At 48.2% G+C, this 15,728-nt stretch overlaps 1 protein-coding gene across 6 annotated transcripts in view; it reads right to left on the reverse strand.

Moving 5' to 3' along the window:
* The window catches only part of UBAC2 (UBA domain containing 2), a 1,796,755-nt gene that overhangs the window by 468,808 nt on the left and 1,312,219 nt on the right, over positions 1-15,728 (reverse strand). For all 6 annotated transcript variants that reach the window (XM_069637022.1, XM_069637017.1, XM_069637016.1 and 3 more), the window contains one exon: positions 14,750-14,797. In XM_069637022.1, coding sequence (XP_069493123.1) covers positions 14,750-14,797 — 48 coding nt within the window. The remainder of the gene's footprint in view (positions 1-14,749; positions 14,798-15,728) is intronic.

The raw sequence follows: 15,728 nt of genomic DNA on the forward strand, positions 1-15,728 counted from the left end.
AGGTAAGCTTACGTGAGAAGAAAGCAACTCGATGCTCCTCCTTGGTTTCTGCACAAACTTGCGAAAGTACAGCTCCTGTAGCGACACTGGAAGCATCTGCTTCAACGATAAACTGACAATCCGGATCAGGATGTTGAAGTACAGGTGCAGTGGTAAATGCTTCCTTTAACATCTCAAAAGATGCTTGGGCATTCTGGTTCCAACAGAATGGAACTTTGCAACTAGTTAAAGCTGTCAATGGGGCCACTGTTTTGGAGAAAGAACGAATAAATCTGCGATAAAAATTCGCAAAACCTAGGAATGACTGTAATGACTTGACATTGTGTGGAACAGGCCAATTCAATATGGCCTTCACTTTGGAACGACTCATTCGAACACCTTGACTGGTAATGTCGTAACCCAGGAATTCCACTTCTTGTGTATGAAAGACACATTTCTCGGCTTTAACAAAAAGCTTGTTCTCTCTGAGTCTTTGTAAGACAGCTAACACGTGTTTAACATGTTCTGGAAAAGACGATGCATATATCAAAATGTCATCCAAGTAAATCACCACGAATTGGTCCATCAGATCTCTGAAGATATCGTTCATGAAGAACTGAAATACAAATATGTGATTTATTTGACACCTCCTGACTCGTAAAGCAATGTTCATTGCAAAAAACGGAAGGATATTGGATCAATCCCGTAACCCAGTCAATGGCGGGATTATGAAGAGTCAACCAAGCAAGTCCAAGTAATATTTTGTACTAAGGAGCCGAAATGACATCGAAGACTATTTCCTCCGAATGACCATTTAATAAAGTCATCTGAATAGGTACAGTCTCCTGAGTTACCATACCGGAAATCAAGAACGATCCATCCACAGTATTAACAGTTTCAGGTTTGTTCTTGTCTACAAGGGGTATAGAACATTTCTTGGCATATGTGATATCGATGTAATTATTAGTGGCTCCAGAATCAACCATAGCCTTGGAAACCAATTCTTGATCATCAAAACGTAAAGTCATCTCAACAGCTATAGGTGCGTGCGCTGGAAATGTAATGGAGTCCGATGTAACACTCGACACAGGCACTCCTGCGACTGTCGAGTTTTGGCGTTTCCCGAAGGCTTAACTGGTTTTTTAGGACATGCCGCCAGTAAAGGCTCAGATGAACCACAATACATATATAAATTGTTTTTTCTTCGGTTCTCTCTTTCTGCTCTAGACAACCGGCCTCTCACCGCACCAATTTGCATTGGTTCAGGATCATTCGAAGAAGCTGCCGGTGTCTCAGAACGAACCGGTGCATGCAGGAAAGGTTTTCTCTCTCCTTTGCGAGCATTTCTTCGGGCATCAATTTGTAGAATCAAATCAAGAAATTCTGAGAAACCTGTAGGAAACACTGGGACCGTGGACAAGGCATCTTTAAGTTCTTCTGAAAGACCCTTGTAGAAAACAGCCGTCTTCTTGTCTTCAGGCCATTGGGTTTCGGCTGTTAATTGGTTGAATCGGGCGATGTAAGCCAACAGAGGTTGACTGCCTTGTTGTAGATTCAGCAACTCCAGATCTGTGGCTTGAGTAGCGTAGCGCATATCAAAGACTTTACTCATAGCAGCCAGAAGATCATCGCAATCGTACAACAAGGGGCTATTTGATTCCAATAAAGGATTAACCCAAGCAGCAGCTGTACCCCCCAAATGGGAAAGCACGAATGCTGCTTTAGTAGTTAGGTCGGGAAACGAATTAGGCCGGCAAAGAAAATGGAGTCGGCACTGATTAACAAAAGTTCTATAGGTTTTAGGATCACCTGTGAACCTTTCCGGGGGAGCCAAGGGAAACTGTGTTGGCATACCACTTTAAGAGTTTCCTGTGATAATGATGGTGCCGTAGTCCCAGATCCAGACGCAGTGGCTACTGGAACCTGTGCTCCCTGAGGAGTGGCATGCATGGCATCTTGCATAACATCCATTCGATGCCGTAGCATGTCCTGTGCCGCAATCATTTCATTTCTCAAGTCAGTGATTAACTGAGTCAAAACAGTTAAAGGATCCGTACCCTCTGTGGCTTCTGATTCTGTCATAAATCACCAATGTATCAATTGAAAAGGATACGGTAACCAAAAAAGGATACAATTGGTAGGACTCTTCCGGATCCTTTTTCACACGACTTGATTGTAGTTAAGTCAAATTAGACCTTCCAAATGATACAACTCTCTGACTGATGAAACAGGCAGAGAGATGGATCCCTGGAAAGGGCGTGGGTATTGTATCGGAAGACAGCCTAGGATAGATAAAGTATCATAAGAAACTGTCCCAAACTCAACTCACTATGATAGCACAGTATTAGCATTAATTCAAAACACTGACCTTATGGCAAAAACTGAAGTATTCAACGAAAGTCTCTTGAAGAAAACCAGGAGTTGAACCAACGACAAAGGAGGGGAAGATTAGTAAGGGAGACTTATCCCGAACGGTACGAGGCTCACGCTAGATACCGGGTTGGTGCACCACTGGATAGCGTCCAAAGTACTGTGCACAATCACCTTCCAATAGTTCATGAAATACTTCCTTTCCCACGAAGAACAAAAAATAGAAGTTCACCTGTTAACTATCACAGGTACCAAAGGTTCAAAGTAGTTCAGAAAACCATGTGCAGGATTGCACGCGACAGCGTACACGCAGCCAGGACAGCCACGTTTGGAGACAGCGTTTCCGCGTGGAGATTTGGCGCGCAAACAGGATACACGCAGCCCAGGGCAACCGCGCTTGAAGACAGCGTCCGCGTGTGGAGATTTGGCACGCGAACAGGATACACGCAGCCCAGGACAGCCGCGCTTGAAGACAGCGTCCGCGTGTGGAGATTTGGCATGCAAACAGGATACACGCAGGCCAGGACAGCCGCGCTTGGAGACAGCGTCTGCATGGAGATTTGGCACACAAACAGGATACACGCAGCCCAGGACAGCCGCGCTTGGAGACAGTGTCCGCGTGGAGATTTGGCACGCGAACAACAGGATGCACGCAGCCCAGGACAGCCGTGCTTGGAGACAGCGTCCGCGTGGAGATTTGGCACGCGAACAGGATACACGGAGCCCAGGACAGCAGCGCTTGGAGACAGCAGCCGCGTGGAGATTTGGCACGCAAACAGGATACACGGCTCCAGGAATTAGTGTGTGGAGGAACACACGCTCCAAAAGGCCAAAGAAGTTGCTGAAGGGAATGCGAGGACGCAGGTCCAGAATACAGCTACATAACGCCAAAAATGAATTAATCAGAAGCAGCAATCGATGTTTCCACGCTGCTTATGTACGTACTGCCGTGACACACGTGACGGAACTAAGTCACGTGAATTTAACGACGTGAAAAATACAGACGTCGTTTTCCTGGCAATGCATCGAACAACCTCCATTTCGAATAGAACGGTCTAGCGATTCTATGGGCGTAACTCATTCTGTATGGAGAGGTTGTTCCCGGTCCAGAGATATGTCCAGCAGGCATGACACCATTACAAAGATCTCATCTGCAACCTGGCATCTGGCACCAGAAGAATGCAGGATGCCATGAGGCCGAGTAATCTCAAGAACTCGAAAGCTGGTAGACTCTGGGCATGCTGAAACTTGTGCACCATCTGATGAATGTGATGAGCCCTCACCTGGGGAGGAAAACACTGCCCCAGGGATGTGTCGAGCACTGCTCCGATGTACTGGAGTTGGCGTCAAGTGGGACTTCTTTAAGTTGAGGGAGAAGCCCAGCTTGTGGAGGGAGTGGCAGGTGACTGACAGATGATCCAGGACTTGCTCGGGAGAGCGCACCCTGATCAACCAATCGTCCAGGTAGGGGTAGACGTGAATCCCCCCTTTCCCGAGATGCGCTGCCACCACTACCATGAGCTTGGTGAAGACCCTTGGGGCGGAGGTCAATCCGAACGGCAGGACCCGAAACTGAAAGTGCGAGTCGTCAACCGCAAACCTCAGGTACTTCTTGTGCTTTGGATGGATCGGCACATGAAAATAAGCGTCCTTAAGGTCGAGAGACACCAACCAGTCCTGAAGTTGAAGAGCCTGGAGGACTTGAGAGAGTAACCATATTGACCTTGTCCTTCCTGAGGAGTTTGTTCAAATCGCGCAAGTCCATGATGGGTCTCAATCCCCCGTCTTTCTTGGAAATCAAAAAATAAGGGGAATACCATCCCTTGTACCTCTCCGCTACAGGCACCAGTTCTATGGTGCCTTTCTCCAGCAGGGCTTGAACCTCCTGCACAAGGAGCGGATCCGGACTCTGCAACAAGAGATTCCCCGGTGGATTGTCGTGAGGCCTCTGCCGAAAGGGAAGACAGTAGCCGTGGGCTATGATCTCCAGAACCCACACATCTGGAGTAATGGCACGCCATTCGACAAGATGCTGCGCCAGCCTTCCCCCAACCGGCGAACCATGGGACATGGCCTCATGACTGAGCTGAAGCGGCTGCTGCGTTGCCTGAGGGCAAAGAGGCAACTGCCCCAGCGGCCTTGGCACCTCGAGTACCCTGCTTTCCACCTCTGGCACTCCTACGGTGGCCCCTTTGACTGGCAGCTCCTCTCGCTTTACCAAAGGATGAGTAATAACGAAAGGAACCTCCCCTCCATTGCTGTCCCCTAGGACGAAAAGGTGGAGGTTGGCGAACTGCAGCGCCCAACGACTTCGCTGCAGCTTTGGAGGTCTGCAACCTCTCAAGTCTCTCGTCAGCCTTGCTGCCAAAAAGATGTTCACCGTCAAAGGACATGTTGAGGAGCCGGGCCTGCACATCAGGAGCAAACCCCGACTTCCACAACCACGCAAACCTGCGTATTACGGTGCTCGCCGCCATGGACCGGCTGACGCAATCTGCCATGTCAAAACCCGACTGAACGGTCTCACACATGGTGTCATTGCCATCCTGGACCATAGCAAGAAAACCATCCCGTTTTTCCCCTTCAGGAATATGTTCAGCCGCTAAGGAAACAGTTCCACAGAATGTGTGTGAAACGTGACAAGGCACATACGGAGTTGGCCACCTGAAGAGCCATACCCCCTGAAGAAAACACTTTCTTCGCCCAACCATCAAAATGCTTGTCGACCCTATCAGGAGGGATGGTAGGATACAATGCCTGCTTTGCTGGAGCCGTAGCCGCCTGCACCACCAAACTCTCCGGAGTGGGGTGCTTGGTCAAGTAGCAGCGGTCGCTACTGGCAAGACTTGCCCACTGCCGGGAGACTCTCCGGAGCAGTCCAAGCCGCCGCCACCCTCCTCTGTAGAGCCATATGGAACGGCAGTACCGGGTCAGTTGGTGGACCTTGGTCGAGAATATCCGTGAGGTCATCCTGAAGAAAATCCCCTGGGGGAGCAGACCACCCCAAGTACTCGGTGACCCTAGACATAAGGCGCCGGTACGAGGATTCGGCATGGGTGACAGGCTCAGGCCTACAAAACTCTACTCCGGAGAGGTGTCCAGACCACTGGCGTCGTGCAGGGACTGACGCAGGTCCTCAATCTGGCTATGGCCCGAGAGAATCTCATCTGGCACCGTATCAGGAACCATGCCATCATCAGAGCCCTCATCCACCTCCGAAATGTACTCAAGATGGCGGAAAGTGGGCACAGAATTGGCAACAAAGCCATGCTTGACCTTGGCCAGAGCCTTTCTAGGGGGTTCCACCGTGCCCCGTCGAAACAGCCTCGAAAGGCGTCGAGGGCATTGAGTGAATCGGCGTTGACGCCGAACGCGGCGCAGACAGCATTGATTGACGATGTCGACACAGGCCTCGAGGGCGGAGCCCCGAGCGTGTCCTTTGACATCCTGGGCACTGATGGCGTCGACGGCTTCCTCGGAGGCGGAGCCTCGAGAGAGCCCCTCGACGACCTCGGCACCACAGGCGTTGACGTCTTCCTCGAAGACATCACAGGCTCACATGGTCTCGAGCGCGTCTAGGAACGGGACCTGGAACGTGCATGACTAGAACGATTCCCCTTGTCCGAGTGGGACCGCTCTCGCGAATCGTGCCGACCACCCCAGCCCGAAGGCGTACGAGCCGTGTCTCTAGTCCGATCATGACCGACCCCACTCGGAGGCGCGGACATACCAGTGCCCTGCGATTCGAGAATCACTGGCATTTTCTTACCGAAGGAAGCCCATTCCTCCGGCGTCGCATGCTTGGTGGGATAAGCGACTCGCCGACGGGCAGAGTCCTCGGATGAGGACGGGGAAGGTGACGGATGACGGCGCTTCCGGGAGTGCCTCGAAGAAGCAGAGGAGTGGCGGGACCCACTCCGGGACCAAGTCCCACTGGACTTCCGACGACGATGCGAGGAGTCGCCCCTCGAATCGTCCGTCGAAAGCCCCGTGGACCTTAACTTCTGGGGCTTGGACACCAGTTTCTTCTTGCGCTCCCACAAGGCTTTGGACGTAAGCGACTGGCAGTCGACACAATCATCCGTGTGATGGGCCTCCCCGAGGTACCAGAGGCAGGCGTTGTGCGAGTCCTTCACCGACATCTTGGAACCGCAGTCCCCCAGTTCTTGAAGCCCGGACGCGGGGTGGAAGAAGAGGTAGACATCTCGAAGGACTATTACTACACAAACAAACAGGTTCGAAGAACCGAAAGAACAGAAACTCCAAAGAGTCGAGGCGCACCGATATCTCCAAAGTGAACACGTTCGCGGAAAAAATAAAACTGAGGCTACGGGCGTCGTGCGTCCTACTTATAAAATCCAGTGACGTCGGCCGTTGGAGGTGGTACTCGAGGGCGGCGTATCGACGTCATCGACGCAGGCGCCGAAAGATTTTCCGAAGCAGCACAGCTGTGGTGATTACTGTCATAGATATGGAATACGTCGGAGGACCCAATCCCCTCGAATGACTACCTTCTCCTGGCACAGCACAAACACAAAATATCATCAACCAGGAGAATGCCTCTCTTCTCCTGGTACACCAAGAAAAGTCCTCTTTACAAAAAAAGGCACAAGCCAGGGGAATGAACCCCCTTGCCTGACGTTCAATTGACTTATACTTTAGTTCGATTTTCAGATATATATATACACAAAAGATCTTCAACCAGTAGAATAACTCTCTTACTGGTACATTCAAAAAGGTTCTCTTTAAAAAGGCACAAGCCAGGGGGAATCACTCCCTTACCCTGATGCTCTGTTAACTTCTGTATTGTATCAGTTTATACGCGTTTTACCAAGAGAATGCCTTCCTTTTCCTGGTGTCTATGGCTGTCATGGCCACAGGCCCTAGAACGCAAAAACCACACCATCTAGTGATGGGGGCAATGGGTCACTTGACTCACTTATGTCCCTTTGGGACCTATAAACACAGGGGCCCTGGCCGGACTCAGTCCTAGCGCCTTTGGCGCCAAGCTCATATAGAGATGTGAGCAGGAACACTTTATTTCAGTGCAGGAGTGCTTTTATTTTACAAGAACTTTCCAGTAGCTGAAAGCCTTTATTCCAGAGAACATCCTAATGTGCTGACTCATCAGGCGTGGCTCCCTAGGCATGGTTTTCATGTGCTGACTCATCGGGTGTGGCAGGCAGGCTGAACCTGGTAGGCGTGTCTTCAGAAGCTCAGCTGCTCTATCCTTAAGGCCGGTGCTTCTTGTTACTGTGCACTCGCATGCAACGTGACACTCACCGCTGCTTGGACCAGTTTACTTACCTTTGAAACCAGGCGTTCTCTTGCATACTCACCTCCAGGAAACTGGTGCTTCATCGCTTCATCTGCAGACTCATCTGCTGACATCCAGTGATCTTGATCTCGATGCCGCAGCACCACACTCCACATCCACAAACTCGGACCCTGTGAAGAAGAAGAAAGACAAGGTTAGAACATCCGTCGTAGGGCCACGCCGCATTTGAACCCCGTGCTCCCCCTAGTTAACAATTTACCAGCTACTGTACCGCTGCAGTTTCGTTCCTCATTCCCTCCGGCTGTCGCCTCGAGCTCTGCAGCTTCTGCCCGGCCGGCAACATCACCTGCAAGGGAAGAAAGCAAAAGAGCAAACATCAAAAGTGGAACGGACAGCAATACAAGACAACAAACTTTACAATACAAGAAAAACAGACGAGGAAAGACAAAGGCAAACAGGAACACTTACCTGAAGTATAGTGGCTTAGTCGCAGCAGGACTGAACTACCACATGCAAGGGACCAGTGAAGGAACTCGTCCAGATCGTACAAGTGCCCCTGCCAGAAGCAGCAGGACGGAGTGCTCGCCAAAACTAATCAACAGGTAAGCTTTCCAGGGACAGCACATCCCACGGGTACCACGGTTTGGGAGAAGGGGTCTGGAAGGGGATCAGGCGCTCAAGCTGGCATACTCATGCCCCCTATTCTCCATGCAGGAGCAGTCCCGCGCAGCATCACCTATTATCACCAGTCACCACCTAAGCGCAGAGGGCGAAGTCGGACCCAAGCGACCTCACCCCTGGGAGGGCTGCAACCATGCCCCAACGCCTCTGCAGAGACCAGGTGAGCGTAACAATGGCTTGATCACAGTGTCTGCAGATTTTACTCCAGGGGGAATGACTCCCTTCCCCTGGTTCTCATCACAACACTTGCAGTCTTAGTTCCTACCAACTCAGCCATTCACCTGGCCTCTTCTCCAAAATTTTTACAATGTCCCAACTCTTTCTATGGGTTTCAGAGACTTCCGTCTGGTCACTGAAATAAGGAAAGTTTTATCTATACTGTATTGTGCTTTCATTATGGTCCCCCACCCTTATCCAGTGTTCAGTGGTCTTCCTATGGCCACACTGCATTGAGGATGTTCTCCACTGTTGCTTATTTCAACTATTTCAGGGTCCCAGCACCTTCTCTGGTGGTCAGTGGTTTCTCTCCACTGGGATGAGGAAGTACTGCTTGGATACACTCTATTCGTTATAGAGTCCACAACCTTTATGTGGGGGTCAGTGGTTTCGCTGAGTCGATAAGGTGCTTCTCAGATACAGTCTTTATTCATTATAGGATCCCTGACCCTTCTTGGCCGACTTTCAGGCTTCACCACGTTGATGGCAGAAAGCAGAGACCTCCTCCCTCAACTCTTCCATTGACCCCAAGTGCTTCCTGTTACCTGTAGGGAGCTGATTGCACAGCGCCGGTTCTTCCAGAGACTGACATCGGTCTCTTCCTGGCTTCCTGTGGTCTTTGGTGGGTCCAGAGGTTTCGCTGCGTTTCCGCATATCTCAGTTCCCCGCAGTCTCAGCATTGTTGTGGGACCACACGGCATCCCCCCTTCGGGAGGTCACGCCTCTGCCTTGCTTTTTTCTACCAGTCCTTGGACCCACTGCCGTTAGGCCAGCTGTTGACGCTATCTTCTTCCCACTCGCGTCCTCCAGCCTCTGGTCTTTTCCGCTTCTGTAGTCCTGTATTTGGCAGCTTCCTTGCCTCTCGCTACTCCGGGGTTGACTTGACCAAGCTAGGCTTGATAGTTTCTATAGTCCTTTGTATCTTCTCATACTTTTCTGCTTGCTCCTCCCTGGCAGAAAGTCCTTTGCTCCTTTTAACATTTGTATCGTTATGCCTCCTCAGGGCCATCTCATACCAGTACTTGCCCGTTCACATCTTCTGTGATCATCTCCTCGTCCTTGTCTTTTCCACCTGGCCTGTACTGACGGTTTTACAATAGTACATATGTTTATCCTCAAGAATGGGCGTTGTAATGGAAGGGGGGCAGTGAATGTTGGGGTGTGACCTCAACTGAGTACCTATACCTTAGGTGGTCATACATGTCCCCAAGTGGGGAGTTCCTCCCCATGAGTCCTTCCCATATTAAACCACCCCTAGGTGGACAATTGGGCAGCGGCCTCACCTCCCCAATCCCATGGGAAGGCCCCCTTGCCCGTGGTGGAATCGTCACGATTGCCTCTTAGGTTTACACTAAGTGCTGCAATGGATCAATAGTTACTAGCTCTTACCCGAATGTTTGAGACAGATAACCACTGGAGTTTAGCATATCAGAGAAGAGTCTCATATGGTGTTGGTCAAGTTAATACATATTATGTCGACACTAACACATTGAAAGAACACATATTGGCAGACTGTAAGGCCTAATCAAAATCTGAAAATGGAAAAGCAGAAATGAACAAGCAATTGGAACTCGGAGCACACAAAATAGAGCAAGAATTGTCTATGGGGATAGTAGGTCTTAGCTTGATAATTAATCAGTTAAGACATTGCCACCAAGTAGGATGGTCTTGTAAATGGGGTATGCGTTTGTTTTTTCTCCCAGTGGGGTTCACTGCATCATTTGGTTTTCCTTTACAATGATATCATTTACACTTTATCTGGTCCCTGGAATGTAACACTTGCTGTCTGCTTTATATGTTTGCATTGGTCTTTTCTCTCTTTCAGCCTCTTTTTTACACATTCCTTTCCCTCCCCAAAGCTTATCTGACCCAACCATTCTATTCTTGGCATCCTGAAGCGACATACTGTATGTGAGCAGCACTTTCCAAAAGCCTCTAAAATAAATGAGTAAGTGCTGGAAAGATGAGCTGGCATTCAATCAAGCCCTTGCAGAAATACAAATGAAGCACCTTTGGCGTTACTGTCTGATGAAAGTGGCTGTTTTCTGAGTCTTGATACTACATTTATAGTAGGATGCTTGACACTACATTTATAGCCTAATCAGTAATGTCAAGCCCACCACTAGTTTGCAGATTCAACCCCATTTGTGAATGCCTGGCTTTCCGCTTTATTCAGCACTTTAAAATTGTGATAAAAAACATTTTTTAAATTCTTTTTCTCTGCATCTTGAATCGATCTGCTCCTTTATATTTGTTCCCTGGAGTTTCTGTGAGAAACATAACCTGGATTTATTTCTTCATGGTCACAGGAGCATGATACTCTGCCAATTAATATAGCACTTTTTGAAGCCATGACTCAGATTCCAAGAATTTTCATCATGAACTCTGATATGGCAATAACATACATTTTAACTCTTTCACTTGATTTACAATAGAACCCCACCATTCTTCGGGTGCTGCCGCATATATAAGGTTTCTCGGGCTACAAAAAGGGGTACCTGGAAGACAGAAACCTAGGCTGCTTCAATGTTGCACAAAAGACACAGGGAGCATGTACCCCCTCCAACATCTGTTTAAACAATTTTACAAAGAGCAACCAGATTATTATTATTGTACCATTTTTAAAAAAATACTTTATTAGAGTGAACCAGGCTTGGAAGGAACATCGAACTGTGCAGGCCATAGAGCAAAACAGTGGTAGTGAGAAGTTAACAAGTAAAAATTAGTAATAATTATCACAGTAGAATATATGAATGGGGGTGTGCACAAGATAGCCGGAATCTAGGTTATATCAAGGTGTTGTTTTTTCCTAAATTGAAAGAGACTTGGCACAGTCTGGATTGCCACCAGGATGGGGTGTCAGAGAATGGAGTGAAACATGAGAAGGATTGCTTACTAGTTTTCTCCTTGCGAGAAATTCTAGTGATTTTTTTACTGTGAGATGACTGTGTGCCACTTGCTGTATTTAGTTTGGCCATCAGATGCTTGCCAGTCTTTCTGTATCCTTTTCAGAGGCCAAACATCCCAGGAAGAAACCAATCGAAAGCATCAAAATGGGAGCGCAGGTTGAGCACCCCACGCCACCAACAGAGAGCCGGCAACCCGACCGCCAAGAAGCAATACGCTGCCGGCAGAGAACAGACAGCAGAGAGATGACAGTAGAGAGAACCCATGCATGGCAGCAAGAACTGCTGTGCAGCGCAGCCAAGTGATGGCAGCAAACAGATCCTGCTGCCTCAGACTGCCCTAGACCACCGGGGACTTGTACAAGGAAAACAAAACCCTGCCATCATGGGATTTACCTGATGGGCATCCAGAATGAGACTCCCTAACACAATCAGGACACCAGAATTCCTTGGGTATTTAGCAATTACCATACAGAGGGCAAAACAATCTTTACATGCTACGCTGGGACATCCGGGCTAGGGAGGAGGTGTGTGTAGATGAGCGAGACAGGGACAGTCCTAGCACCCATTGGAGTGATTCTTGTGACATCTGTGACCATTGCTAGCCACAATGAAACCTAGAGTTTTTGCAAAGTGGGTAGGGTTGAACCTGTCCAAGCGCATTTCGTCCAGCCACCTTTGAGTGGGTTCCTTGTTGGAAGGGTTGGCCAGGAGTACAAATTCAGTCTTGGGGTGGTTAAGTTTTAAATAGGCACTTGTAATACATGATTGTAAGGCATGAACTAAGGTGAGTGATATCTTCTCGACCCTTGGCATTTAGGTACAATTGTGTATCATCTGATTACTAGTGAATCTCGATTTTGGGATAGTTTAAGAGTGAACCAAGCAGTTCCATATAGAGGTTAAAGATAACCAGGGAAAGAATGGACCCTGGAGGGACGCCACCGCTGATGGGGTAGTGTTGCCTAGAGTCTGCTAGATAGGTACAATGCGACGATCTTCTGGACGTTATTAGAGAAGCCCATCTGGTGTGCAAGGAGGGTGAATAGTGTGTCATGGTCAACCATGTCGAACGCAGCCAAAAGGTCCAGGAGGAGTAACAGGCACAGGGCCCCTTTATCAATTATCTACAGCCGTCGTTGACCACTTGGATGGTCGTTGTTTCAGTGCTATATTTGGGGCTGCACTTGAGTTGGTTAGCAAATACCTTCAGGAAGACTTTGCCAATAAACAGGAGGCTTGTGATGGGCTGGTAGTTAACTAGGTACGCTGTGTCAAGGCTAGCTTTTTTTCATAAGTGGCATAAACGCTATACTTGTAAGATGTCTGGCCACGCACCCTCACTGAGAGAAACATTGACTATCCTAAGAAGAGCAGTAAGGGCAGAATCAGTAGTTTTTTTTAAGGATGGTGGCCAAGTGAATGTCATTGGTGTAAGAGGTCAGTTTTAAGGATTTGCAAGTGTGCACAAGAGGTCCTCAGGTGAGAGGGTGCAGAAGTTGGTCCCGGGCTGAATGGCCCGTGGGGGGATATAGGGAGGAAGGTCCGAGGATTTGAAGTTCTCAAAGTGGAGCCTGATGGTATCGATCTTATTGATAAAGAACAGTTTGATAGCCTGGGATTCTTGTACCTCAGGGTTTGGGGTGGGGTTGGAAGAATGTTGGACTACTGTGACAAGGGCTTTGCTCCTCTTAGAGGCTGCAGTAATGGTGGTGGTTTAATAAGAGCCATGGCTTTGGATATCAAGATCCTCCATTTGGGACGTAAGAACTTAAGGGATAGAAGATCTTCCAGTTTGTGGACCTTGTGCCGGCATTTTTCCACAACTCTGTGGGACCGCTTGTTGATAGAGCTCTTGAACAGATTATCGGGATGGTTTGGTTCTAGAGTGACATTAACTGCCAACCTCTTTGAGCTTTGGCAACATATTTCTAAAAGGGTGGTGACTTTCACAGAGCTAAGGAAGGTGGAGAAACACATCCAGTGCCTGTATTGTAATATTATTTTAAAGAAGCAATGTGTCACCATAGGGCGTTTATCCTGACCCTTCTGGGCGGCCAGTGAGTGTAATAAGGAGAATAGGGTGGCTACATGGTCTGTCCAGTCAAGCATGATGGGGTCCATGAAGCTTTGGATGCGTAGAAGAGGATAGGTTGTGATCTAAGGCATTAGCTCTAATATATTTGGGGGCTAGAACACGTATATGTCAAGCGATTCTGTCACGGATAGGAATGCGATTTGGTTGCTTGGGTGCTACAGAGGTAAGGTTGAAGTTTCTAGAGAAGATGTTGGTTGTGTGAGAGACTGAAGCTGTAGAAAGTAAGTCTGTACTCTCATTCAGGAAGGAACCACACATACGAGGTGGTCTGTGCATGAGGTGGAAAGTGGCTGAGTCCTTGTGTGATAGAGTGAATTGGCTGGTTAAAGTTTCCCTGGAATCTATTGGTGATTGACTGTGTACTGTACAAGGCCGGCCAAATTTGTGAATGACAGCCACCCCTCCCCCCATTTTCCTCGCATATTGGATGCTGTATCCAGATTGCACGCATACATCAAAGATGTGGGAGGATGTTGGTGCGAGCCATGTTTAGGTAATACACATAACATTGAGTTTATTGGCAGTGATCAAGTGCAAAATGTCTTCTACGTGTAGGACGGTATTAGAGAGCAAGCATGGCATGAACAGTGACAAAAGAGATTTGGAGATGGTTGGCTGGATTAGATGTGCAGTGTGGACGAGTACGTTTGCCAGGGCAGTCTCTGTAAAGTGTGGGGATGAGCTGGGTTTATGCGACACACATGGGTAGTGAGATGCAGAAGGTCTGGCCCATGGTACTGCCAGGCATGTAGGGCACAAACAGGCGATATCCTCGTCTTTGTACATCCTTTGATGAGGATGTCAGGCTGTGAGGATGCCCAAGGGACTCTTCTTAAATGAAGCAAATGCGAGTGTGGTCAGCAGTGGTCAGCAGCTGGACGAGTGAGGTTCTCATGGCCAGCTTTTGCAGGGCCTGCTGCTGGAACCTGGACCGGCTTATGCTGCTGTTGTCCCACAGATGAAGCCTGAGGTGGCTACAGTCAACAGTGGAGGACAAGAAAAAGACTGGAAGAGCGAGGTCAAATGCCTGGGAGGAAGGGAGCAAGGGTTCGATAGGTGGTTGGGGCAGAGGTCACGTCACATAGGTCCACTAACACAAGCTGATTAACTGTTAGCAATGCTGAAGTGCTCCAAGAACAAATAATGTAAAACCAAGAGAGCAGACAGAATTATCCCAACAACAACATGCACACTTTCTTAAAATGTGTAAAAAGTACTTACCAGGCCACTTGAAGCAATAATGCTCATGGATGGACTGGAGGTTAATAGCTTGAAAGAAAGAGATATAGTCTGTTAATGGTTATTATTACTTAAAATCGAATTCAATACAGAAGGGAAAGACACAATGCATTGCAAGAAGTTCAAATATCACATGTGCTGCTTTGGCATTTGCTTATTGCTTTCAGATAATACTTCCTATTTCTGGTCCAACAACTCTCCTGAAGAAGGCCTGTCGAGGTCCCAAAAACAATCTCTGGCGCTCACATTTTAAGCCCCTGGTTTGGACATCGCGATGGTTTGGGATTACTGGTTTCACACAGCATGTGTGACTTTATGAGCTGCCACTTGCTTTTCTTTCTTGGATTGTAGTTTGGTTATGTATGTTTTATTAGTTCTTGAACTAAGTATGGGAGATTCAGTGTGCTTTCCTTGTATCCCTAAGAGATGCCTGCCTCCCAGTTTAATTTGAGCCACACATTTATTTAACTATTCATGATTTAGTGTACTTTGCATTTTTCCTGGTAGTGGTGTGTGACTGCCTCGTTTTCGGTCTTGTGCCAACCACCTGCATTACTTTACTCATTACTGTGACTTGCTGGATGTGCAGCAGTGATTTTTCATTGCAGAGTCCAATTTTGACAAAGGGGCAGAAACTCAAAGCATAGGCCAAATTGCCTCTGACTACAATAAATAGGTAGGAAGTAGAGCACTAGAGCTGGTGCAGATCTAAGACAGATGCTGAGGGTAGTCTGCTGTAATTTAAATAAATGACACCTGCTCTGTGTTACCAGTGAGTTTCCACCCACCCCCCAACTCATTCACCTACAAGGAAAAGCACTTTACTTGGTATGTAACTGCATATAGTTTATGACAGAATATTGATATTCAACCTGTTCCTAACTACGCCACGAGGTTCAGCACGGGATTCACCCCGATATATTTACAAACCCACAGGTACAGATACCTTTGACACATTGCA

The sequence above is a fragment of the Ambystoma mexicanum genome, chromosome 7p (genome assembly GCF_040938575.1).
Source record: "Ambystoma mexicanum isolate Mex_15411 chromosome 7p, UKY_AmexF1_1, whole genome shotgun sequence".
Lineage (NCBI taxonomy): Eukaryota > Metazoa > Chordata > Amphibia > Caudata > Ambystomatidae > Ambystoma > Ambystoma mexicanum.